The sequence below is a fragment of the Mauremys mutica genome, chromosome 13 (assembly GCF_020497125.1).
Source record: "Mauremys mutica isolate MM-2020 ecotype Southern chromosome 13, ASM2049712v1, whole genome shotgun sequence".
NCBI lineage: Eukaryota > Metazoa > Chordata > Testudines > Geoemydidae > Mauremys > Mauremys mutica.
Genome location: NC_059084.1, coordinates 38,413,571 through 38,438,335, shown reverse-complemented (window position 1 = coordinate 38,438,335; position 24,765 = coordinate 38,413,571). Strand labels below are relative to the sequence as shown.

Genomic DNA, 24,765 nt, shown 5'->3' with positions numbered 1-24,765 from the left:
GCAGGCCCATACACCCTCTCCCCTCTCCATCCCCCACCCAGCGCGGGGGCGGGGAGGCGCGCAGGGCATGCCGGGAGTTGCAGTCCCGCGCGGGGCATGCCGGGAGGTGCAGTCCCGCGCGGGGCATGCCGGGAGCGGTAGTCCAGCCCGCGGACACTGGATCCGAGCGGGGTCCCGGCGGAGCGCGGCGCCCCCTGCGGTAAGAGCTGGGCCGGGCCAGCGCTGGGGGGCGGGGGCGGCTTCGGCTGCTGGGCTCGGAACCCAGGAGTCCGGCCCCCTCCCCCAGCCACTAGACCCCCCCCCGGGCGGGGCTCGGAACCCAGGAGTCCGGGTTCCCCCTCCCCCAGCCACTAGACCCACCCCGGGCGGGGCTCGGAACCCAGGAGTCCTGATTCCCCCTCCCCTAGCCACTAGACCCCCCCCCCGGGCGGGGCTCGGAACCCAGGAGTCCGGCCCCCTCCCCCAGCCACTAGACCCCCCCCCCCGGGCGGGGCTCGGAACCCAGGAGTCCGGCCCCCTCCCCCAGCCACTAGACCCCCCCCCCCAGTGGGGCTCGGAACCCAGGAGGGTCCCAGCCCCCCAACACCACCCCCCACTAGTCCCCACTCCCCTCCCAGCGCTAGGCTCGGAACCCAGGAGTCCGGGTTCCACCACCCCACCCCCCCTGAACCACTAGACATCCCCCCTTTCCCCTGCTTCGCTTTTCTCCTAGAACTGGGATAGAACCCAGGAGTCCGGTCCCCTCCACCCCAGGTGGGGCTCGGAACCCAGGAGTCCGGCCCCCTCCCCCAGCCACTAGACCCCCCCCCCCGGGCGGGGCTCGGAACCCAGGAGTCCGGCCCCCTCCCCCAGCCACTAGACCCCCCCCCCCAGTGGGGCTCGGAACCCAGGAGGGTCCCAGCCCCCCAACACCACCCCCCACTAGTCCCCACTCCCCTCCCAGCGCTAGGCTCGGAACCCAGGAGTCCGGGTTCCACCACCCCACCCCCCCTGAACCACTAGACATCCCCCCTTTCCCCTGCTTCGCTTTTCTCCTAGAACTGGGATAGAACCCAGGAGTCCGGCCCCCTCCCCCAGCCACTAGACTCCCCCCGCCCCCGGGCGGGGCTTGAAACCCAGGAGGGTCCCAGTCCCCACTCCACTCCCAGCACTAGGCTCGGAACCCAGGAGTCTGGGTTCCCCGCCCTGCTTTCCTCCTAGAACTGGGATAGAACCCAGGGGAGTCCGGGCTGCCTTGTTGGCAGAGGTTGAGGAGGGGGAAGGGTTTCATCCTTTGAGGTGGTCAGTGCATTTGAGGGCAAGGTTCCTGAAGACTCAGAGTTTGTGGAAGAGGTGAGGACTAAGGGCAGAGCTCTCTCCATGTCTCAGTCCTGTAGTGAGTAAGGGCGGCATCTGCCTCACAGGACTCTAGGATGCCTCAGATGGCCCTTCCTTCCCATGTAATCCCCGTCCCGTCTCCTTCTCCCTCTTCTCGTCTCACTTGGAGTAATCGGTTTGCTCCTCTCATCTGGGCAGAGGAAATTGTTGGCCAGGAGGCAACTAAAGCGGTTATGGATGCTGAGGGCTGGTTTGACCCTGTTTTTAGTGACTTAATGTGTGTATTGCCTGATGTGATGATGATGTCCAGCATGTGAAGAATTTCAATTAAAAAAAAAAAATCAGCATGGAGGCAGCTGATTAGTCACAGGCAGTACTGGGCCCATCTCTCCTAAGGGGCCAGTTACCCAATGACAAGTCAATGTAGTTAGGTTTGAAAGCAGCAGTTTTTTATTGGCAAATGTCAGTAAACCTCAATTTCATCACACGCACACCAACTGATGGAAAAATATTGTCATAGATGATAATCAAAATGTGCTGCTAGGCAAAGTAAAGAAAATGCTCCTTGAGAATTAGAGTTTGATTAACGAATAGTTACTTTGTGTATCTTGTCATGCGGTGTTGACAGTTTGTGTTTTAATGGATATAAAGCATTAATTTTTTGAATTGCGCCATCAACTGTCATTAAATAAATATTGTCTGTCCCCTATTATCTCTCAAACATACTGTGATGGGTTGGATCACAGAGACTCCCTTGGGAACTGCCAACTGATGTGCCAAGACTACTTCTGCCCCTGCTTTCCCTGTCAGCTTGGGACCCCAGCACCCTGTCTGGCTGAGCCAGACACGCCCGTCTGCTCCAACACAGACCCACAGTCTGAACGACGTGCCCCAAAGCTGCTGACTTAACTGAAAGCAGCTGACAGAAGTGTTCCTGTCTTTAACACTCAGATGCCCAACTCCCAGTGGGGTCTAAAACCCAAATAAATCCATTTTACCTTGTATAAAGCTTATACAAGGCAAACTCATAAAAAAGGAGAGCAGCAGAATATGGACCCTGGATTTCAGAAAAGCAGACTTTGACTCCCTCAGGGAGCTGATGGGCAGGATCCCCTGGGAAAATAACATGAGGGGGAAAGGACTCCAGGAGAGCTGGCTGTATTTTAAAGAATCCTTATTGAGGTTGCAGGAAAAAAAATCCCGACGTGTAGGAAGAATAGTAAATATGGCAGGCGACCAGCTTGGCTTAACAGTGAAATCCTTGCTGATCTTAAACGCAAAAAAGAAGCTTACAAAAAGTGGCAGATTGGACAAATGACCAGGGAGGAGTATAAAAATATTGCTCAGGCATACAGGAGTGAAATCAGGAAGGCCAAATCACACTTGGAGTTGCAGCTAGCAAGAGATGTTAAGAGTAACAAGAAGGGTTTCTTAAGGTATGTTAGCAACAAGAAGACAGTCAAGGAAAGTGTGGGCCTCTTACTGAATGAGGGAGGCAACCTAGTGACAGAGGATGTGGAAAAAGCTAATGGACTCAATGATTTTTTTGCCTCTGTCTTCACAAACAAGGTCAGCTCCCAGACTGCTGCACTGGGCAGCACAGTATGCGGAGAAGGTGACCAGCCCTCTTTGGAGAAAGAAGTGGTTCCGGACTATTTAGAAAAACTGGACGAGCACAAGTCCATGGGGCCGGATGCGCTGCATCCAAGGGTGCTAAAGGAGTTGGCGGATGTGATTGCAGAGCCATTGGCCATTATCTTTGAAACCTCATGGCGAACGGGGGAGGTCCCGGATGACTGGAAAAAGTCTACTGTAGTGCCCATCTTTTAAAAAAGGGAAGGAGGAGGATCCAGGGAACAACAGCCCAGTCAGCTTCACCTCAGTCCTTGGAAAAATCATGGAGCAGGTCCTCAAGGAATCAATTCTGAAGCACTTAGAGGAGAGGAAAGTGATCAGGAACAGTCAGCATGGATTTACCAAGGGCAAGTCATGCCTGACTAACCTAATTGCCTTCTGTGAGGAAATAACTGGGTCTGTGGATGAGGGGAAAGCAGTGGATGTGTTATTCCTTGACTTTAGCAAAGCTTTTGTTACGGTCTCCCACAGTATTCTTGCCAGCAAGTTAAAGAAGAATGGGCTGGATGATTGGACTATAAGGTGGATAGAAAGCTGGCTAGATCGTCGGGCTAGTGATCAATGGCTCCATGTCTAGTTGGCAGCCAGTTTCAAGCGGAGTGCCCCAAGGGTCGGTCCTGGGGCCGGTTTTGTTCAATATCTTCATTAATGATCTGGAGGATGGCGTGGACTGCACTCTCAGCAGGTTTGCAGATGACACTAAACTGGGAGGAGTGGTAGATACGCTGGAGGTTAGGGATAGGATACAGAGGGACGTAAACAAATTAGAGGACTGGGCCAAAAGAAACCTGATAAGGTTCAACAAGGACAAGTGCAGAGTCCTGCACTTAGGACGGAAGAATCCCATTTACTGTTACAGACTAGCGACAGAATGGCTAGGAAGCAGTTCTGCAGAAAAGGACCTAGGATTTACAGTGGACGAGAAGCTGCAGTTACAGTAGCTTACAGAAAAGGAAGCCCGTTTCAGAACAGAAGACAGATTTGTGAAAATGCTGTAACATGATATACAGACGTCTTACACCCATGAAAAAGGACAAGGAATTCTTTGAAACATAAATGAGAATTATGAAGTTGTTGGGGAAGAGGGGGGTTTTTCCTGCTGGAAGGAAAGAGTGTTCAGTGTGTATATTTGTGTATGTGTTATGCCCTGCTGGAGGAAGCGTGTGTGTGTGTGTGTGTGTTTGTAACAAATATTCCACTGACCCAAATCTCCTAGAGACCAGCCCTTCCAAGCTATTTAGGCCCTGACCTGACAGAGCTGTCTCAGGAAGTCTGTACGATGCTCAGTGCATGTTGCCAGCTGTCTAGTTTTGTGGCCTTTGGATTGTCCCAGAAGTCCTGGTTTTTCATTGTACCTCAGAGGTAGTAACCCTAGAGGGGCAGGGTTCCGGGGTTGCTGATCTGGAGGGGAAAGGACGGGTAGAGGCTGGGAACTGCTGCATGGCTGTGCTGGCCTAGGGCACATTTTAACTGACCCCCTGTCAGATTATTTTATTTCCCCGGTGATTGAAGGATTCTTTCTCTAACTGTTTGCAGTCAGAGCTCAATTTGCTGCGTGCCTGCTCTCAAAGGGTGCTTTTTGCCCATGAGTTATGCAGAGGGAAAAGGTGAAAGTAGCAAAGTTACTACAGAGATTTTCCCAGGTGTCTGACTGGAGGGTCCTGCCCACATGCTCAAGGTCTAGCTGATCACCATATCTGGGATCTGGAAGGAATTTCCCCCCAGGTCAGATTAGCAGAGACCATGGGGGGTTTTTGCCTTCCTCTGTACTAGTGGTCCCCAACATTTTTGGCTGGCGGGCGCCAGCCGAAGGACCACTGCGGCGGTGGAGCAACCGCTGAAATGCTGCTGAATTTTGGTGGTGACACCTCTTGATGACACCGCTTGCCATTGACAAGTGACATCATCGAGAGGCGTCCCCGCCAAAATTCGGGAGCGATGCCTCTCGATGACGTCACTTGCCGATGGTCACCGTGTTGGGGACCACTGCTCTGTACCATGGGGCACGGGTCACTTGCAGGTTTAAACTAGTGTCAGTGGTGGATTCTCTGTACCTTGAAGTCTTTAAACCATGATTTGAGGACTTCAGTAACTCAGCCAGAGGTTAGGGCTCTTTTACAGGAGTGGATGGGTGAAGTTCTATGGCCTGCTATGTGCAGGAGGTCAGACTAGATGATCATGATGGTCCCTTCTGGCCTTAAAGTCTATGAAAGAGGAAAGCAATTCACAACATGAGAGACTACGTTGCAGTTACACCACCTAAAATAACCCTGGGAAAGGAAGAAACAGCATCTGTTGCTGGCTTACACATTTTAAATGCTGAAGCCTGAGTAAGGCTGTCAAGAACATTATTAATTAATCTGTTCTTTTCTGTGCTCTCATTACATTACTCCCTTCTGTACTTCACCTTTCTCATTTCAGCACCATCATCATGGTCATGAAAAAAGTACTCATTCTGGGTGGAATACTGATGGCTGGGATCATTGGATACTTTAGGTAAGTGTTTCAGTAAATACTTGGGCCTGATCTTCTGGTGGCATAAATCCATTTACACTAGTCAATAAGCTAGACCAGGGGTAGGCAACCTATGGCACGGGTGCCGAAGGCGGCACAGGAGCTGATTTTCAGTGACACTGCCCGGGTCCTGGCCACCGGTCTGGGGGGCTCTGCATTTTAATGTACTTTTAAATGAAGCTTCTTAAACATTTTAAAAGCCGTATTTACTTTACATACAACAATTATTTAGTTATATATTATAGACTTATAGAAAGAGACCTTATAAAAACATTAAAATGTATTACTGCCACGCGGAACCTTAAATCAGAGTGAATAAATGAAGACTCGGCATATCACTTCTGAAAGGTTGCCGACCCCTGAGCTAGACTTTCATTTCTCTTGGGGCTTGAATAGTCACAGGGAGAGAATAGATTCAGTAGAGCAGGTTGGAACCTTCTTCAAATGTTTTTTTCATCCAAAATCTTTTCATCCAAAACCATTCATTCAAAATTTTCACGGAAATTATTCATTAAAATAAACATTCCCTTTTCCAGTCCAATTAGGAAATGGAAACGTGTACACTTTTTTGGGTGAAGTGGGTTGTTCTTGTTCAGGGAGTGCATGGGTTGGGTTTTTTTGTGCATTTTTAGGGTTGTTTATGTCATTTTGTCCTTATTGGCCCACTTGTTCAGACACAAAAGGGCGGGGGGGAGAAAAGGGTACATGAAAGGGGAGGGGAAAGAAAGAAAAGTGAAAAACTGGAAAATTTTGAAATTCAAAAGACTTTGGAAAACCAACCAATAAAAACTTCCAATAAACAATAGAAAATCATGTCATTTTAATTTTGCAGGTTTTTTTAAAGACTCAAATTTCATTTTTTCCCTCCCCCACAGAATTTTGTTTTTCTTCATTTTTATGATCAGTTCTACTCAGGAAATTGGTGCATGTACAGATTGCTCTCAGTTAAATCTGAGTATACAGAGTAACTCCGGTGAAGACAAGAGGAGTCAGAATAAGGGGTAAAGTCAAAGATAGGGTTAGAAGAGAGAATCCAACATTAATGGTAGGGTTTTAATTTTGACTAAAAAAATTCCGAGCCAGAGCCCCAGCTGCGGTTGGTGTATGTATGGTGGCTAGCATATATATAATCACATTAATAATATGTATTTTTTCACCATATGCCTATTAATATGTATTCAGCAGAAATACTATAGCAGTTATATAGCTTAAATTGGCCTGTTCCTTTGTTATAATCCTGTTCACTTATGCTAAGTATCCCATAACACCTTGCATTTGCTGAAGAAAGTTTTGGCTTAAGTAAATATGGAAACTATCCAGATTAGGACATGCAGGTGTTTTACTATAGCAAGTGGTGGTCATTTCTCTCACAGACCAGTACCTGAAATGTCCCAGAGCAAAAGGATAAGGTATTAGTGCTCTATCTTGGTACAAATGTAGAAAGTAGGATCTTCAATGATCTGAAACTCAAAAAAAAAGGCGTACAAAAAGTGGTAACTAGGTCAGATTACAAAGGATGAATATGAACAAACAACACACGCATGTAGGGATAAAATTAGAAAGGCCAAGGCAAAAACGAGATTAAACTAGCTATAATCAGAAAGGATAACAAGAAAACATTTCTACAAATACATTAGAAGCAAGAGGAAGACCAAGGATGGGGTAGGTCAGTTGCTCAGCGAGGTGGGAAAAACAGTAATAGAAAATATGGAAACGGCAGAAGTGCTAAATGACTATTTTGTTTCATTTTTCACAAAAGGTTTAGTAGCAATTGGATGTCTAACATAGTGAACACCAGTGAAAATGTGGTAGTATCTGAGGCTAAAATAGGGACAGAACAAGTGAAAAATTACTTAGACAAGTTAAACGTCTTCAAGTTGCCAGAGCCTGACAAAATACATTCTACAATACTCAGGTAACTGACTGAGAAGATATCTGAGCCATTAGCAAACTGGAGAAAAGATCTGAAGTAAATAGGATGAAATTCAATAAGGACAAATGCAAAGTATTCCACTTAGGAAGGAACAATCAGTTGCACACATACAAAATGGGAAATGACTGCCTAGGAAGGAGCACTGCAGAATGGAATCTGGGGGTCATAGTGGATCACAAGCTAAACACGAGTCAACAGTGTAACAATGTTATGAAAAAGTTAACATCATTCTAGGATGTATTAGCAGGAGTGTTGTAAACAAAACACAAGAAGTAATTCTTCTGCTTTACTCCACTCTGATATGGCCTCAGCTGGAGTATTGTGTCCAGGTCTGGGTGCTACATTTCAGGAAGGATGTGGGCAAATTGGAGAAAGTCCAGAGAAGAGCAACAAAGGTGATATTAAAGGTCTAGAAAACATGACCTATGGGGAAACATTTTTAAAACAGGGTTTGTTTAGTCTGGAGAAGAGAAGACTAAGAGGGGACATGATAACAATTGTCTTAAATTGCAGCAAGGGAGGTTTAGGTGAGAGATTAGGAAAAACTTCCTAACTATTAGGGTGGTTAAGCACTGGAATAAATTGCCTAGGGAGGTTGTGGAATCTCTGTCATTGGAGGTTTTTAAGAGCAGGTTAGACAAACACTTCTCAGGGATGGTCTAGCGATAATATAATTCTATGATTATTGGCTTATAGCAATAAACCTGAGTGATATTGGTCATTTGTCCTCTTGAATTTATTTCATAATGAACCAAAGTGTGGTCGAGCAATTGGCTATACAGTTTATCAACACTGGAGCAAAGGATCCTTAGTTCTGATGGGGCCAGATCTACAGTTAGTGTTGATAAAAGTAGCTCTCTTAGAGTCTGCTTATCTATGCCAATTCTCAGCATCTGAGGATGTGGCCCTACAATATTGAGGCAGTTCCTTGTTGATACACTCCCAGTACTTCACAGTGGGTTTTTGTTGTTGTTGTTGATTTGTTCCCTCCCTATGCTCTCCCAAGAGTCACCTCCCATGTTTTTCATCCAGTGACTAAGCATTCATCACCTACCGAGAAGATGTGTCTCAGTAACTGAATGTGCTGCATTCCTGATGTTAAATAGTTGGGTTCAATTCCAGTTTCCACTGATGCATGTTACCATTTTAGGTATGCAATGTTGTTGTAGCCATGTGGGTCCCAGGATATTAGAGAGACAAGATGGGGGAGGTAATATCTTTTATTGGACCAACTTCTGTTGGTGAGAGAGAGAAGCTTTTGAGCTATACAGAGCTCTTCTTCATGTCTGGGAAAAGTACTCTGAATGTCACATCTGAATACAAGATCAAACAGATAGTTTAGCACCAGTAGTTAGCACATATCCTAAGGGACCAGGTGGTATTCACCCAAGAGTCCTGAAGGAACTCAAATTGAAATTGCAGGACTACTAACTGCAGTCTGTAACCTATCATTTAAATCAGCTTCTGTACCAAATGATTGGAGGATAGCTAATGTGATGCCAATTTTAAAAAAGGACTCCAGAGATGATCCTGGCACTTACAGGCTGGTAAGCCTGACTTCAGTACCGGGCAAACTGATTGAAACTATAGTAAAGAACAAAATTGTCAGTTACGTAGATGAACATAATTTGTTGAGGAAGAGCCAATTTGGCTGGGATGAGGGGAACTTCGTCCCTGTCCCATTCAACCGGGGGAGGCACCCGGCATAACAATTTGGCCACTGCTGCCCAGCGGGAGGTACTACTCCAGCCTGGTATCTTGTCGGTGGCCACAACCCCCCATCCTCGCTTACTCCACATCCGGCTACACCTCCCGGGGGTATCACTGATTGTATCCTGCCAACTACACCCAGGTGTTGTGCCAAAGGTGGGGCTCAGATACACTCAGTGAAGCCACACCAGGTGTATAAGTATAACCGGTTTTATTGCCAGAGTATAATAAACTTCCCAGCCTTCACACGTTACTAAATACGTGCTTTCCGGCAACCAAGCAGGCAAGCATCAATGCTTATACCCCTTCTGCTACGGACAGTCCCAGACCATCCAGCCTTGTCCTTGAGGGCTCATAGCAGGTGTTGCTCCAGCTTGGGGATTTGCTGGACACCTACAAGGCCAAAGTCCGCAGGTGACCAGCCTGGCCGGTCAAAGCCAGTTCATTACTAGCTCCACCTGGACCATCCTGTAATAACAGCAACGGTATCTTGCGGTCAATTCCACCTGCAGACGGACCATACTGCACTGAAGTGGGTTCACAAAGTCAAAGATACTAACAAAATACTGATTCAGTGGAGTTTAGCTCTTCAAAGCTTTGATTTTGAAATACAACATATTTGAAAATCACACAAGTTAAACACAAGGGACCAAATCCCTAGCTTGTGTAAATGTACTTCCCTTTAAATCAATGATGCCAAGTCCCACAGGGGGGGTACATCAGCAGAGCTCCCCTGAAATTGAGGTATGCCAATTTGATTGAAGATTTGGTGCTATTCTTGTAACCTAATGACTAGTAACTGGAAACTCATGCTGTTTTCTAGATGTCATTCATAAAGTCACGTGTGTTAAAAGCCAAAATGGCTGAGGACCTAAAAACTGGACAGCAGCAGACCGTGAATGCCAGTGATGGTTGTATCTGGTGATATTCTGAACAAAGACTCCACCACCATTCTTGTAGCTGTTTCCATCACTACATGATGACTCAACAGACATTGTATACTTCAGAGTGATGTTTGGGGTTGTTGCGTGTGCTGCTTGTGTTGCTGCGTGCAGGTTTTGTTGTGCTGGGAGCGTAGTGTAGATTTGTGCAGATGCCAAGTGAGGGGTGTAGAGTCAGTCTGAATATACAAGGCTGTAAGTGGGACCCTACATGCCTCATCCTGAAAGGATCATTCCATTTATATTAACCTGTGATGCTCTTCTGTTTCCCTAGCATACAACATATCAACCAGACCTCATGGGAACCTGTAAGGTAAGGACATCGTTTACCTACATCCAGCTCTCCCATAGCTGTGTTCTGTATTTATCTTCACCACTGTTGTGTTATGGCTTGACTAGGTGCCTTCTACTACCCTCGTGCATGTTAAGTAGTAACTGGAGTGGAGCGAAATTCGGAGTTCCTGTCCTGTGGGGAATTCCCACATTCCAACATCTATTTTTGTTCCAAAACAGGACAAAATATTTGAAATTTTCTGCAGAACACAAATAAAAAATGTCAGTTTGCAAATGTCAAAACATTTTATTTTGACTTTTTCTGTTGAAACAAAGCATTTTGACTTTCCTGAAATGGAAGCAATTCATTTTGGTTTGTTGAAGCACATTTCAACATTAAACTACCTTTCCCTGTTGTCCAACAGGAGTTGGTGGTCAAGCCCATGTTCTTTCCTAGGAGCCTGGCTCCCTGGGGAGACTAATTCTACTAGTTTGTTATAGTCCCTTTAGGAAGAAAAATCTCATAGCCACAGATGAGGATGTGTTGTCACTACAGCGACTAGCGTGGCACGGGTGTGGCTGTGCTGTTGTAGCACTGTAGTGTAGACGTTTCTTAATTTGATGGAATTTCTCTTGCTGTTGTTAATCCACCTATCCAATAGGCAGTAGCTCAGTTAATAGAAGATTCTTCTGTCACCTTAGCCGTGTCTGCACCAGGCATTAGACCAACTTACCTATATCACACAGGATGTGGAATTTTTCACAGCCCTGAGGGACGTAGATCGGTCGATCTAATTTTTAAGTGCACACTAGGCCTGCCTGACACTTTGATTCAGGGTTCAGCTTTCTAAACTCAACCCTAATTTCAGCTGCCTGTGATTTTTTGACTCAACTTTAGATAACATGGACATGGCCGTAAAACGGGCTGAGTACCCCCAACATGGAAGATGAATTCAATGAGAACTGAGTATGCTTCTCATCCCTTAACAATATAGCAAGACTTAGGTTCTCAAAGCTGCCTCAGGGATCTGGGTGCCTGATGGGGTCACAAATAGGAGCTCTGTCTGTCTCTCCCACTGTGGAATGTGGGCCTTTGTTCCCACCCAAATTTACAAGCTGCAATTTTCAAAGCCAACCAAGGGAGTTGGACCCACACAATTCCTGTTGAAAAGAATGGGTGAATTGCCTAGCACTTTGGGGCCCCACTCTTGGCTGGTTCTTAGGCATTTCTGCAATAGACATGTTAACTACAAATACGGGTGGCTTTGAAAATCCTGGCCTAGGTGACTACAACAGGTCATCCTAAAATTAAGGCCCCCCACAAAATAAATAAATTAAATGATCAGAATGTATTTTTGAAAAGTTTGTGCTTATTGGGCTAGATCAGGGGTAATCAATTATTCTTTGTCAAGGTCCAAGTTTCTTGGCAAAAGTATAGTCAAGATCCAGAGTCCAGAGAAAATAATACAAAAATAATAATAATAAGAAGAAGAATTATAATAAGTAACTAAAAAAATGTCATGGTCCTTTTAAAAGTGTCTGGAGTGTTTGCCTGCTGTCTGCAGCTGGGCTAGAACCTCAGTCAGTGCAAATCACATGGATGTCGATGGGGTATTTGCGAGGCATCTGGGCCTGCAGGCTCTTGGTGGGAGTCCAGGGAGATAAGTTGTAGTCGTCTGCTACTCTTGTTGCAGTTGGCCTTCACATGCCCTAGTTCATTACATTTAAAGCCTCACTCAGCTGACTCTGGCCTGGGGGGAGGTTGGTGGCTGGAGAGTGGGGTGGTGGAACGAAAGGGCATCTGGGGTCCCCCTGGCTGTGTGGAGGGCTTCTTCTTGCAAGGTGGGGCTTTGGGCTGAGTCCGATGGTGGGGTGCTGTCTCGGGTTGCCCCTTCCGGTATCTGCTCCAGCTGCTACTAGCTTTCATCTTCTCCGCCACCTCCACCCACTTGGTTCTGATCTCCCCCACCTCAATTACAGTTCTGGGCTTCCTATCTAGGATGTACCTTTCTATTTCCTCAGGTACATCCTCTGAGAAGTGCTCCATTTGCATTAGAACAGAAGAACAGCTGTACTGGGTCGGACGAAAGATCCATCAAGCCCAGTACCTTGTCCTCTGACAGTGGCCAATGGCAGGTGCCCCAAAGGGAATGAACAGACAGGTTATCATCAAGTGATCCATGCCCTGTCACCCAATCCCAGTTTCTGGCAAACAGAGACTAGGGACACCATCCCTGCCCATCCTGGCTAACAACCATTGATGGACCTATCTTCCATGAATCTATCAAGCTCCCTTTTGAACCCCCTTATAGTATTGGCCTTCACAACACCCTCTGATGAGGAGTTCCAGATGCTAACAGTGCGTTGTGTGAAAAAATACTTTGTGTTTGTTTTAAACCTGCTACCTATTAATTTCATTTGGTGGCCTCTTGTTCTTGTATTATGAGAACTAGTAAATAAGACTTCCTTATTTACTTTCTCTATACCACTCATGATTTTATAGAGTGGTCCCTCTATCATATCCCCCCTTAGTCTCCTCTTTTCCAAGCTGAAAAGTCCCAGTCTTATTCATCTCTCCTCATACAGAAGCCGTTCTATACCCCTAATCATTTTTGTTGCCCTTTTCTGAACCTTTTCCAATTCCAATATATATTTTTTGAGATGGGGCAGTCACATCTGCATGCTGTATTCAAGGTGTGGGCATACCATGGTATAAACGTGCGGGACTCACCTCTGCTGCGCCTCCTGCTGGTCATCTCATGGAATTAGCTCTTTTCCAGCCTGGCGCCCTCTGTCCCGCTTGAAGCTGGCCCTGTGTCCCTCCCAGACCCCGGTGCCCCTTTATCCTGGGGCTGCCTCCTTGCAATATCCCTACCAGTCTCTATGGGTCTCCCCTCTCTGGGAACACCCCCCCCACAACCCTCTAATCCCCACCTTGCCTCAGTCTGGGCTACTGCCAGTCATCACCACGCCCCTGCTCACTGGGGCAGACTGCAGTGTAAAAGCCACTCATCATAGGCAAGGGGGTTCGGACCTGCTGCCTTCCTCTGCCTCCCAGTACCTCTGTGGGCCTTGGACCAGGCCCTGCAGCCTGGGGAGTTGCCAGCCTTGAGCTCCCCTGCTTCTCTGGCCTTTCCCCAGCCCTGCTTCACTCCCAGTCCCCTTTCTGCAGGCAGCCAGGCCCTGCTCTCTCCCATCCTGGAGAGAGACTCCTCAGCCTCTGGCTCACAGCCTTTTTATACAGACCAGCTGTGGCCTGATTGGGGCATGACCCAGCTGCGGCCACTTCCCCAATCAGCCCAGCTCCGCAGCTCTCAACCGCAACCTTCTCCCAGGACTGACTTTAACCCTTTTCCACAGGAGTGGGGGAGCCGCCCCACTACACATGGATTTATATAGAGGCAATATGATATTTTCTGTCTTATTATCTATGCCTTCTTGATTATTCCCAACATTCTGTTAGCTTTTTTGACTGTCGCTGCACATTGAGTGGATGATTTAAGAAAACTATCCACAATGACTCCAAGATCTCTTTCTTGAGTGGTAACAGCTAATTTAGACCCCATCATTCTATATGTATAGTTAGGATTATGTTTTCCAATGTGCATTACTTTGCATTTATCAACATTAAATTTCATCTGCCATTTTGTTGCCCAGTCACCAAGTTTTGTGAGATCCTTTTGTAGCTCTTTGAAGTCTGCCTGAGACTTAACTATCTTGAGTAGTTTTGTATCATTTGCAAATTTTGCCGCCTCACTGTTGACCCCTTTTTCCAGATTGTTTATGAATATGTTAAATAGGACCGGGCCCTGTACAGATCCCTGGGGGACACCACTATTTACCTCTCTCCATTCTGAAAACTGACCATTTATTCCTATCCTTTGTTCTCTATCTTTTAACCAGTTACCAATCGATGAGAGAACCTTCCATCTTATCCCATGAGAAGGAATATAAATCCACACCGTTTAGAGATCAAGAATAGGAGTTTATTACCGGAGTGTCACCTTGCTTATTAGGCTCAGAGACACTGTCAATTAATTGATTACAATAGAATATATGGATTTTCCATGGGTGGGGGAAAGTGACGGGGTAGGCAGTTCCACACCCCGGGATAGGTTTTGCAGCAAGACAAGATAGCACACTGGCCAGTAGTTAAAAGGTTACATAATGTCTCCGCCCATGGTCTCAAGTTAGCAATTAATAATTTGATAAAATGTTACTAGTATAAAACATATATGTTGAATTCTGATTTACGGTCCATAGAAATGGAGTAGCTCCTCTGATTGTCCAGCAGATACATTTCTAGGGGTTAAAACAAAGAAACAGTGAAAATATATGGCAATACAGATTGTCTCCTTTCTGTTTTAAGGCAGATATTGGGGAGCTGGGAAAGGGAGGTGGGAGGAGGCCATATCTTATACTGACATGTGCCAATCTTTCATAAACTCAAGGTTGGATATGTGGGAGCAACATCTCCCTACAAAAGAAACTTAACAACCAAAACAGAGCTTCTTTGTTCAATCTGCAACTCTGAATAAGACACAATTATTTAGTTCTCAGCTCCAACACCTGGCACTTTGCTGGCTAGGCTTATTTTAGCAAAACAAGATTATCTGTTTACCCCAGCTTTCTCTTAGCTGATCACTATTTTCTAGGCCTTGACCATACTCTGGACTTTGGGCCTGTACACAATCCATATGCCACTTGCATATTAATCCTTCACCATGACTGCTTATTTTGCTTTGGTGAGAGACCTTGTCAAAGGCTTTCTGAAAATCTAAATATACTATATCCACTGGATCTCCTTTGTCCACATGCTTGTTGACCCCCTGTCATAGGTTTATTCCCCACTTTGAACCTTAGCATCCACAAGATGGGGACCCGCCATGGACTCCTCTAAACTAAAATCCTAGTTTAGATCTGGTACGCTGCCACCAGCCAGTTTGTTAGTGTCTGGCACACTCCCTGTTCCCCCAAACTTTCCCTGGGGAACACAGATCCAAAATCCTTGAATCTCAACACAAAGGGAAATAACCTATTTCCCCCACCTCCTTCCCCCCTCCCCTCTCCTAGTCTTTAGGAGAGATACCTTGATTCAAATTCATTGAATCAAACAAAGAGGGATTCACTTTTCTCCCCTCCCCTTCCCCTGAAAATCCAAACAAGGGAAGAAATCAATCAAGTTCTAAAAAGAAAATATTTTATTAAAAGAAAGAAAGAAAGTACACTATCTCTGTAACACCAAGATGGAAAATATACAGGGTCTAGCTATAAACCTGGAGAGGCTTCCCCCCACCTCCTTTCTCAGAATAATCAAAGTAACAGCAAACAGAAATAAAGATATTTCTTCAGCAAACACACAATTACAAATGTAGAAATTAATTATAAGACTAAACTGCCTTTCTAATACTCACTATACTGAATAGAAGAAAATACTTCAGGAAAACTGGGAGAGCTTGAAGATATATCTGGCCTCTCTTAGATCCAAAAAGAGAACGGCAACCCAAACAAAGGACACAGACAAAGACTTCCCTCCACAGAGATTTGAAATTATCTTGTCCCTTGATTGGTCCTCGGGTCAGGTGTTCATCAGGTTACTGAGCTTGTTAACCCTTAACTATCTGTTTATGATACCCCCTCAAAGAATTCTAGTAGATTGGTGAGGCATGATTTCCCTTTACAAAAACCATGTTGACTATTTCCCAACAAATTATGTTCATCTATGTGTCTGACAATTTTGTTCTTTACAATAGTTTCAACCAATTTGCCCGTTACTGAAGTGAGGCTTTCTAGCCTGTAGTTGCCAGGGTCACCTGTGGAGTCCTTTTAAAAAATTGGCATCACATTAGCTATCCTCCAGTCATTTGGTACAGAAGCTGATTTAAATGATAGGTTACAGATGACAGTTAGTAGTTCTGCGATTTCACATTTGAGTTCCTTCAGAACTCTTGGGTGAATACCATCAGGTCCTGGAGACTTACTACTGTTTAGTTTATCAATTTGTTCCAAAACCTCCTCTAAGGACACCTCAATTTGGGACAGTTCCTCAGAATCTGTCACCCAAAATGAATGGCTCAGGTTTTGTAATCTCCCTCACATCCTCAACAGTGAAGACCAATGCAAAGAATTAATTTAGATTGTCCCCAATGACCTTATCGTCTTTGAGTGCTCCTTTGGCATCTCGATAGTCCAGTGGCCCTACTGGTTGTTTATCAGGCTTTCTGCTTCTGATATATTTAAAAAAAAATTAGGAGAGACAGATCTTCCAGAGATTTAACATTTGCTCCTGATGTAAAGGCATCCCAATTTTAAAAAATGTGATAGGCATGTCGGGAAAATGCCACGTCTGGTTTCCACCTTAGGGCTCTGAACCACCGACGGGCATGCTCAGGTGTTACCCCCATTCTAATTCTAGCCTTTTGTTTTAAAAGTTCATACTCATTCATGTGTTCTTTAGGCATTTCAGCTGCCACCTCTGCTAAGGGTCCACTGAGTTGCAGCCTTAGCTCCACCATATACTGGTCTAGAGGAGTGTTGTACCCAAGGCAGGCCCCCAGTATCATCGCCTACCTTGTAGGTGGGGAATTTCTTGGAATGGGGAATGGTACCTGGAGGAGGACTGTTAGGGTTACCTGGTGGACTCAGCTAGCCCTTTCCAGCTCTAAGAACTTCAGCTCTAACTCCACCTCCAAGCCGCTTCATCACCTCTGTTAGCATGTTATTCTTATCCAGGAGAGCGCACTTATTGTTCGCCAGGACGCTGACATTCTTCTCTAGCTGCTTATTATCTGCTGACAGCTTTTGCACCATCGTCAGGAACAACCATCTCCATCCCCAATCCTTATAGAGTTTATTATGCCCATATAACTCTATTGCCTTCTCTCTCTGCTTGGCCAATTTGGCCAGGGTGAGGGGAACTTCGTCCCTGCCCCATCCAACCTGGGGAGGCACCCAGCATAACAATTTGGCAACCAGTGCCCAGCGGGAGGTACTACTCCAGCCGGGTTGTCATAGGTTTATTCCCCACCTTGAACTTTAGCGTTCACAAGATGGGGACCTGCATGGACTCCTCTAAACTAAAATCCTAGTTTAGATCTGGTTCTCGCTGCCACCAGTCAAGTTTTAAGTGTCTGACACACTCCCTGTTCCCCCAAAAACTTCCCCTGGGGAACACGGATCCAAACACCTTGAATCTCAACACAAAGGGAAATAATCCATTTCCCCCACCTTCTTCCCCCTCCCCTTGTCCTTGGGAGAGATACCTTGATTCAAACTCCTTGAATCAAACAAAGAGGGATTCACTTTACCCCCCTCCCCTTCCCCTGAAAATCCAAACAAGGGAAGAAATCAATCAAGTTCTAAAAAGAAAAGATTTTATTAAAGAAAGAAAAAAAAGTACACTATCTCTGTATTACCAGGATGCAAAAATACAGGGTCTAACTTATAAACCTGGAGAGACTTCCCCTCCCTCCTCCTCAGAATAATTAAAGTAACAGCAAACAGGAATAAAGAATTTCCTTCAGCAAACACACAATTGCAAATGCAGAAATTAAATTAGAAGACTAGTCCGCCTTTCTAATACTCACTAGACTGAATAGAAGAAAATACTCCAGGAGAACTTGGAGACATGTCTGGCCTCTCTTAGATCCAAAGAGAGCATGAACACTCAAACAAAGAACACAAAGACTTCCCTCCACAGAGATTTCAAATTATCTTGTCCCTTGATTGGTCCTCTGGTCAGGTGTTCATCAGGTTACTGAGCTTGTTAACCCTTTCCAGGTAAAAGAGACCTTAACCCTGATCTATCTGTTTATTTATGACACGGGTATCTTGTCAGTGGCCACAACCCCACATCCTCGCTTACCCCACATCCAGCTACACCTCCCGGGGGTATCACTGAGTGTATCCTGCCGACTACACCAGGTGTTGTGGCAAAGGGGTGCTCAGATACACTCAGTGAAGCCACACCAGGTGTATAAGTATAACCAGATTTATTGCCAGAGTATAAGAAGCTTCACGGCCTTCATGCATTATTAAATACGTGCTTTCCAGCAACCAAGCAGGCAAGCAAACATCAATGCTTATACCCCTTCTGCTACGGACAGTCCCAGACCATCCAGCCTTGTCCTTGAGGCCTCGTAGCAGGCGCTGCTTCAGCTTGGGGAGTTCCTGGGCACCCACAAGGCCAAGGTCCGCAGGTGAGACTGGCTGCAAGCCAGCCTGGCCAGTCAAAGCCAGTTCACTACTAGCGCCATCTGGACCATCCTATAATAACAGGCCAAGGTAACTTGCAGTCAGCCCCAACACTCCCGGGACGTCTCCAGTCCCCCATCCCCTCCCTGCATTGGTGTCATGGAGCTGTATGTCTGGGCTTGATCTGGGCCTGTCTTCTCCGTGGTGTCCTGCTTTGGGAAGACTGGTTTCTCTAGGGTTTCGTTGCCTGACCTCAACCTCATACACAGGCTGCCCTACTCTAGCCTAACTAATTCATTGCCACAAAGCTAGAAAAGAAAAAAAAATAAACTGCTTGTTGGACTTCCTGGCTTTGGGAGCTGTGACGGGCAAGGCTAGGGGCGTGGGAAGCATGCGGAGCTCTCTGGCTGCCCCTGTGCTTCAGAACCGAACGGGGGACATGCCAGTGCTTTCAGGAGTCACACAGAGCCATGGCACGCATAGAGCGGGTGCAGTCCTCTGACCCTGCTCCCCAGTGGGAGCTTGAGGGCCGGATTAAAAGGTCTGACAGGCCGGATGGGGCTCACGGGTCGTAGTTTGCCCACTCCTGATCTAGAGTTAATGAAACACAAAGTCACTGAGGTTGGCCCCCCAAATCACACAAGTTAAACACAAGGGACCAGATCCCCAGATGGTGTAAATGTACTTCCCTTGAAATCAATTGGGCCAAGTCCCACAGGGTGTAAATCAGCAGAGCTCCACTGATATTAAATGAGATATGCAAATTTGATTAAAGATTTAGTGCTATTCTTGTAACCTAATAACTAGTAACTAGTAGCTGAAAACTCGTGCTGTTTCCTGGATGTAATTCATAAAGTCATGTGTGTAAAAAGCCAAAAATGGCTGAGGACCTAAAAACTGGACAGCAGCAGACTGTGGATGCCAGTGATGGTTGAACCCGATGATATTCTGGACAAAGACTCCTCCACCATTCTTGTAACTGTTTCCATCACTTCATGATGACTCAACAGACATTCTAGACTTCAGAGTGATGTTTGGGGTTATTGCGTGTGCTGCTTCTGTTGCTGTGTGTGGGTTCTGTTGTGCTGGGAGACTAGTGTAAATTTGTGAGGATGCCGAGGGGTGTGTGCTGCCGTAAGGGGCTATATAGAGTCAGTCTGGATTTACACGGCTGTAAATAGGACCCTACATGCCTCATCCTGAAAGGATCATTCCATTTATATTAACCTGTGATGCTCTTCTGTTTCCCTAGCATACAACATATCAGCCAGCCCTCATGCCAGCCCGTAAGGTAAGGACATTGTTTACCTACATCCAGCTCTCCCGTAGCTGTGTTCTGTATTTATCTTCACCACTGTTGTGTTATGGCTTGACTAGGTGCCTTCTACTACCCTCGTGCATGTTAAGTAGTAACTAGAGTGGAGCAAAATTTGGATTTCCCACATTCCAACATCTATTTTTGTTCCAAAACAGGACAAAATATTTGAAATTTTCTGCAGAACACAAATAAAAAATATCAATTTGCAAATGTCAAAACATTTTATTTTGACTTTTTCTGTTGAAGCAAAGCATTTTGACCTTCCTGAAATGGAAGTAATTCATTTTAGTTTGTTGAAGCACATTTCAACATTAAACTACCTTTCCGTGTTGTCCTTTCCGTGTTCTTGGTCAAGCCCATGTTCTCTCCTAGGAGCCTGGCTCCCTGGGCAGACTAATTCTACTAGTTTGTGTTAATCCCTTTAGGAAGAAAAATCTCATAGCCACAGATGAGGATGTGTTGTCACTACAGCGACTAGCGTGGCACGGGTGTGGCTGTGCTGTTGTAGCACTGTAGTGTAGACATTTCTTAATTTGATGGAATTTCTCTTGCTATTGTTAATCCACTTATCCAAGAGGTGGTAGCTCGGTTAATAGAATGTATTTTTGAAAAGTTTGTGCTTATTGGGCTAGATCAGGGATAATCAATTATTCTTTGTCAAAGTCCAAGTTTCTTGGCAAAAGTATAGTCAAGATCCAGAGTCCAGAGAAAATAATACAAAAATAATAATAAGAAGAAGAATTAGAATAAGTAACTAAAAACAGTTCATGGTCCTTTTAAAAGTGTCTGGAGGTCCGGTGTTTGCCCGCTGTCTGCCTATTGACTATGGCTGGGCTAGAACCCCAGTCAGTGCAAATCACATGGATGTCGATGGATTGGCACTGATTGACACCAGGCGAGGATCTGTTCCATTATTTCTGTGATGCTAAGAGAGCAATGAAACATCTCTGGTTTCCTTCTCTTTCCTAGACAAACTGACTTGAATGAGAACTTCTCAGTGCTTCCACGGTAAGGATGCGGTGCCCTGCGTTCGTAATATATAACAAAATAAACAGCTGAGATTGTGGTCATAGCAGGCAAAGCAAAGAAGATCGAAGCAGGTGTAGTGCGGTGTCGTTATGTAGAAAATTTCCCCCTGACACATTCTATTCCCAGTTCCACAAAATTTAGGGGTGACCGTTGGGCCATTTATCTCTGTCAACGTTCACAGCCCTGAAGCCTTATGCTAAATCCTGAAGGCAGTGTCTCACAGGATACAGGTACAGTAAAGTATCAGTGTCTTACAGGATACAGTCCTGTAGGTTCCTTACATTACCGCTAAATATAATAAATGCTAAAGATAGCTCTATGGGCTACACAGGCGATAAATATATAGAAAGACAGAGTCTAGATAAGGCCTTGATAAAGTGGAAGGTGATTCTTCCCTGAGATCTTCTACTGTCTCCATACCTATTGATCATGTTTATGGTGGTTTGCAGGTTGGGCCATAGAGATGAAGAACGTCTCTTTAACCAGTACCTTAAAAGGAAATTACTCGCAGAATTGGTCTATGTAGAATACAACTCTATCATACTCATTTTTTCTAGTGCCCATTATATGGTATAGATGCCCATTTCTCATTCATTTTTCTGGCCATTATAAAAGGTTAAAGATACTACATACATACAGTTATATCCCAGTAATTCATATCTTCTTTCAACAGAATGTCATATCGTCAGCCATTTGTGGACAAGCCTCAGTAAGTCTCCCCTTCTCACATTTTGTTTTAAATTGGATAAATATTAAAAAAAAAAAAATTAAACAGGAAAAAAAAATGATAGTTTTATGTAGACCACAGTACTGCTCAGCAATTACAGGGATGAGAACCACTCTAAGAACCTACAGAATTAGCCCTGCCAACATCATAAATTGCATAGAGAAGTCTCAAAATTATTTCAGTTTGATTTTGTGACAACTGCCAGTTTGTTTAACTGACTTTTTTTTTCAGTAGAACACACCATTAAGTGCAAAAGATTTATTTTCACTTACAGGAGGATATTTTTAAGGGGAAAAATACAACTTTTTTTTGTCATTTTACATTTTAGAATTTTATCTGGCTTCCTATGCAAATCATTTAACATTTCCACTTGTCACAATGAATAAAAAAAAATTCATTTCATTTGGATTTTCAAGGGGTGCTATGCAGTCAAACCATTGTGTTTTAACATGACTGAAATGTCTCACTCCCCTCTGGTCCTTTGTAAATTCCAGCCACTGTGAACATTAACCAAGATTTCTGAGTGACAAAATATTCTGAAATGGAATTGTGAATATGTTTGTGTGAAAAGTCATGAAATTTGTCGTTATTTGCTCCCTGCTACATCATGTGCTCAGATCGATAGGAGAAGAATATGTACAACTTGGATTGGTTGGTAGATAGATACAATTGTCACTTATGGATAAGTTGCTCCATAATTGCCCAAAAGAGGGTCACTTGCACCTTCTCCTGAAGAGTCTAACGCTGGCCAATGATAGAGAGGGGATATCTGGCCCTTTGGACCGGTCTGATTCAATCTGGCCATTACTGAGTTTTCTCTCTCATTTCGTGCAGGAGAACTGATGTCTTGCTGATGTCCCCGTGGCTGGCTCCCATCGTGTGGGAAGGCACCTTCAACAGAGACATCCTGAATGCCCAGTACAGACAAAAAAATTTCGTTGTTGGGGTGGCCACATTTGCGGTAAAAAAGTACGACTTCCCTTGCACAATCCAAAACCTATGACACTACGCCTAGTTGTGCTGCACTATGGAGCGTGATAGATGTCCTTGAAAGGCTCCCTGTAATGCTCCTAGCCCCATTCCACCACACACTGAGGCCTTGTCTACACTACACGGCTAAATCGGCACCACTGTGATCGATACAGCGGTGTTGACATCTGTAATCCACTGCAATGAGAGGCGGAAGCTATGTTGACTTAAGTTACAGTACTTACTTAACTACCTTAACTTAGATCGATTTATAGTGTTAGTGTAGACCAGGCCTATGGCTGGGGTGTGCGGAGAGCCATTAAAGCACAGCGACAACTGAGATTCTGGAACTTGGCTCCACCCACCCCTTGTCACATAGCACCAGTCTCACTAACCCATCTCAACAGGCCGTAGGGCCACAAAAGAAAATATCTGGAATGTTTAAGCCCTAAGATAAGATTGTTAAATGGGGGATCCTGTGTGCAGTAACTCAGCTCCTGCTATGAAAGGAACTAGAGGCCTATATTTAAAACTGAATATTTTTTAAAGCCGGGGATTTCAACAAGGCCTTAACAGCCAGATTTTTAAATGTATTTAGGCACCTAACTCCAATTGATTTCAGTGGGAGTTGGGGCCTAAATAACTTTGAAGACCAGACCCTAAGGGAATTAAGAAGTGGCCAAATCAAATTGCAAGTAAACTATTATTATCATGGCCGCCTAGGTGCCCCACTCAAGAACCAGGAACCCAGTTGCATCAGGACACTCCCTCTGGGCTGTGAGAGACCCCCTAGTTCATGTCCCCTCTCTGCTTCAGGAGAAGAAGAAGAAGAAGGGATTTGAACAGGGATCTGCCATCTCTCTGGTGCATGCCTGAACCACTGGGCTGTGGGACATTCTGATGTGGAGTGCCCTCAATCTGTCTTGTTGAAGCTGTTCCATTGGGGATTGAATAATTAGTCATTGAGCGAGAGAGAGCAAGCATGAGAATGTGGACTCATTCCCAGGGGATGTTGTGAAGGCCAGAACTATAACAGGGTTCAAAAAAGAAAATGATAAATTCATGGAGGATAGGTCCATCAATGGCTATTAGCCAGGATGGGCAGGGATTCAGCCCCATTCTCTGAGTGTCCCTAGCCTCTGATTGCAAGAAACTGAGCGTGGATGATGGGATGGATCACTCAATGATTTCCTGTTCCATTCATTCCACACTGATAACTCATTTCATTCACTGTTGCACTCATTTTCCTTTCAGATACATCCGGTTCATAGAAGGGTTTCTTGGCTCCGCCAACAAATTCTTCCTCTCTGGGCACAGGGTCAACTTCTATCTCTTCACTGACAACCCAGAGAAAGTCCCATCCATTAAGCTGGCCCCTGAGAAGCGTCTCTTCATCATCCCTGTCCAGAACTACTCACGGTGGCAGGACATCTCCATGAACCGCATGGACATCATCAGCAATCACATCCGCAGCCACTGGCGCTATGAAGTAGACTACCTTTACTCCATGGACATTGACGTCCAGATGTTCGAGCACATTGGGGTGGAGATCATCGACACGCTTGTGGGGACCATCAGCTCCTGGCTATACACCACACCCCGGGATAGCAACTCCTATGAGAGGCGTCCGGAGTCGCGAGCCGCCATCCCCCGTGGGGAAGGGGATTTCTACTATGCAGCCAGCTTCTACGGAGGGAGCGTGTCTGAAGTCTACAAGTTGACCACAGCCTGCTTCAAAGGGGTCACGGAGGACAGAGCCAATGGCATCGAAGCCAAGTGGCATGAGGAAAGCCACCTGAATAAATACCTACTGTACCACAAGCCTACACGCCTGCTGTCCCCGGAGTACTACTGGGATGAGGAACTGATCAGACCTCGCATCATCAGGGTTAAGAGATTGTCGTCAGTGCGCAAAGATCTGAAAGAAGTCAGGTTCTGAAGGAAGGAAGAGACAGAGAAAGATATGGATGGATGGATGGAAGCTGTGGCAGATATGGCAATCTCCTGCAATACCCTTGAAAAAAACCTCGTTGAATTAAGTTTAAGTATCTTTAATGTATGGCTCAAACTTGTTGAATAACAGGCTCAATTGTAAAAGCAGCAAAGAATCCTGTGGCACCTTATAGACTAACAGACGTTTTGCAGCATGAGCTTTCGTGGGTGAATACCCACTTCTTCGGATGCAAGTAGTGGAAATTTCCAGGGG

The 24,765-nt window shown here is 45.4% G+C and overlaps 1 protein-coding gene across 1 annotated transcript; it reads left to right on the top strand.

Annotated features, from left to right (window-relative positions):
* The first annotated feature begins 134 nt into the window (after positions 1 to 134).
* On the top strand, positions 135 to 24,765 carry LOC123347193 (histo-blood group ABO system transferase 1-like). The gene is made up of 8 exons (XM_044984576.1): positions 135 to 199; positions 5,374 to 5,448; positions 10,325 to 10,363; positions 19,769 to 19,807; positions 20,804 to 20,842; positions 21,537 to 21,572; positions 22,425 to 22,559; positions 23,814 to 24,765. The coding sequence occupies exons 2-8, from the start codon at positions 5,384 to 5,386 to the stop codon at positions 24,496 to 24,498; spliced, it is 1,038 nt and encodes a 345-aa protein (XP_044840511.1). The 5' UTR covers positions 135 to 199; positions 5,374 to 5,383; the 3' UTR covers positions 24,499 to 24,765.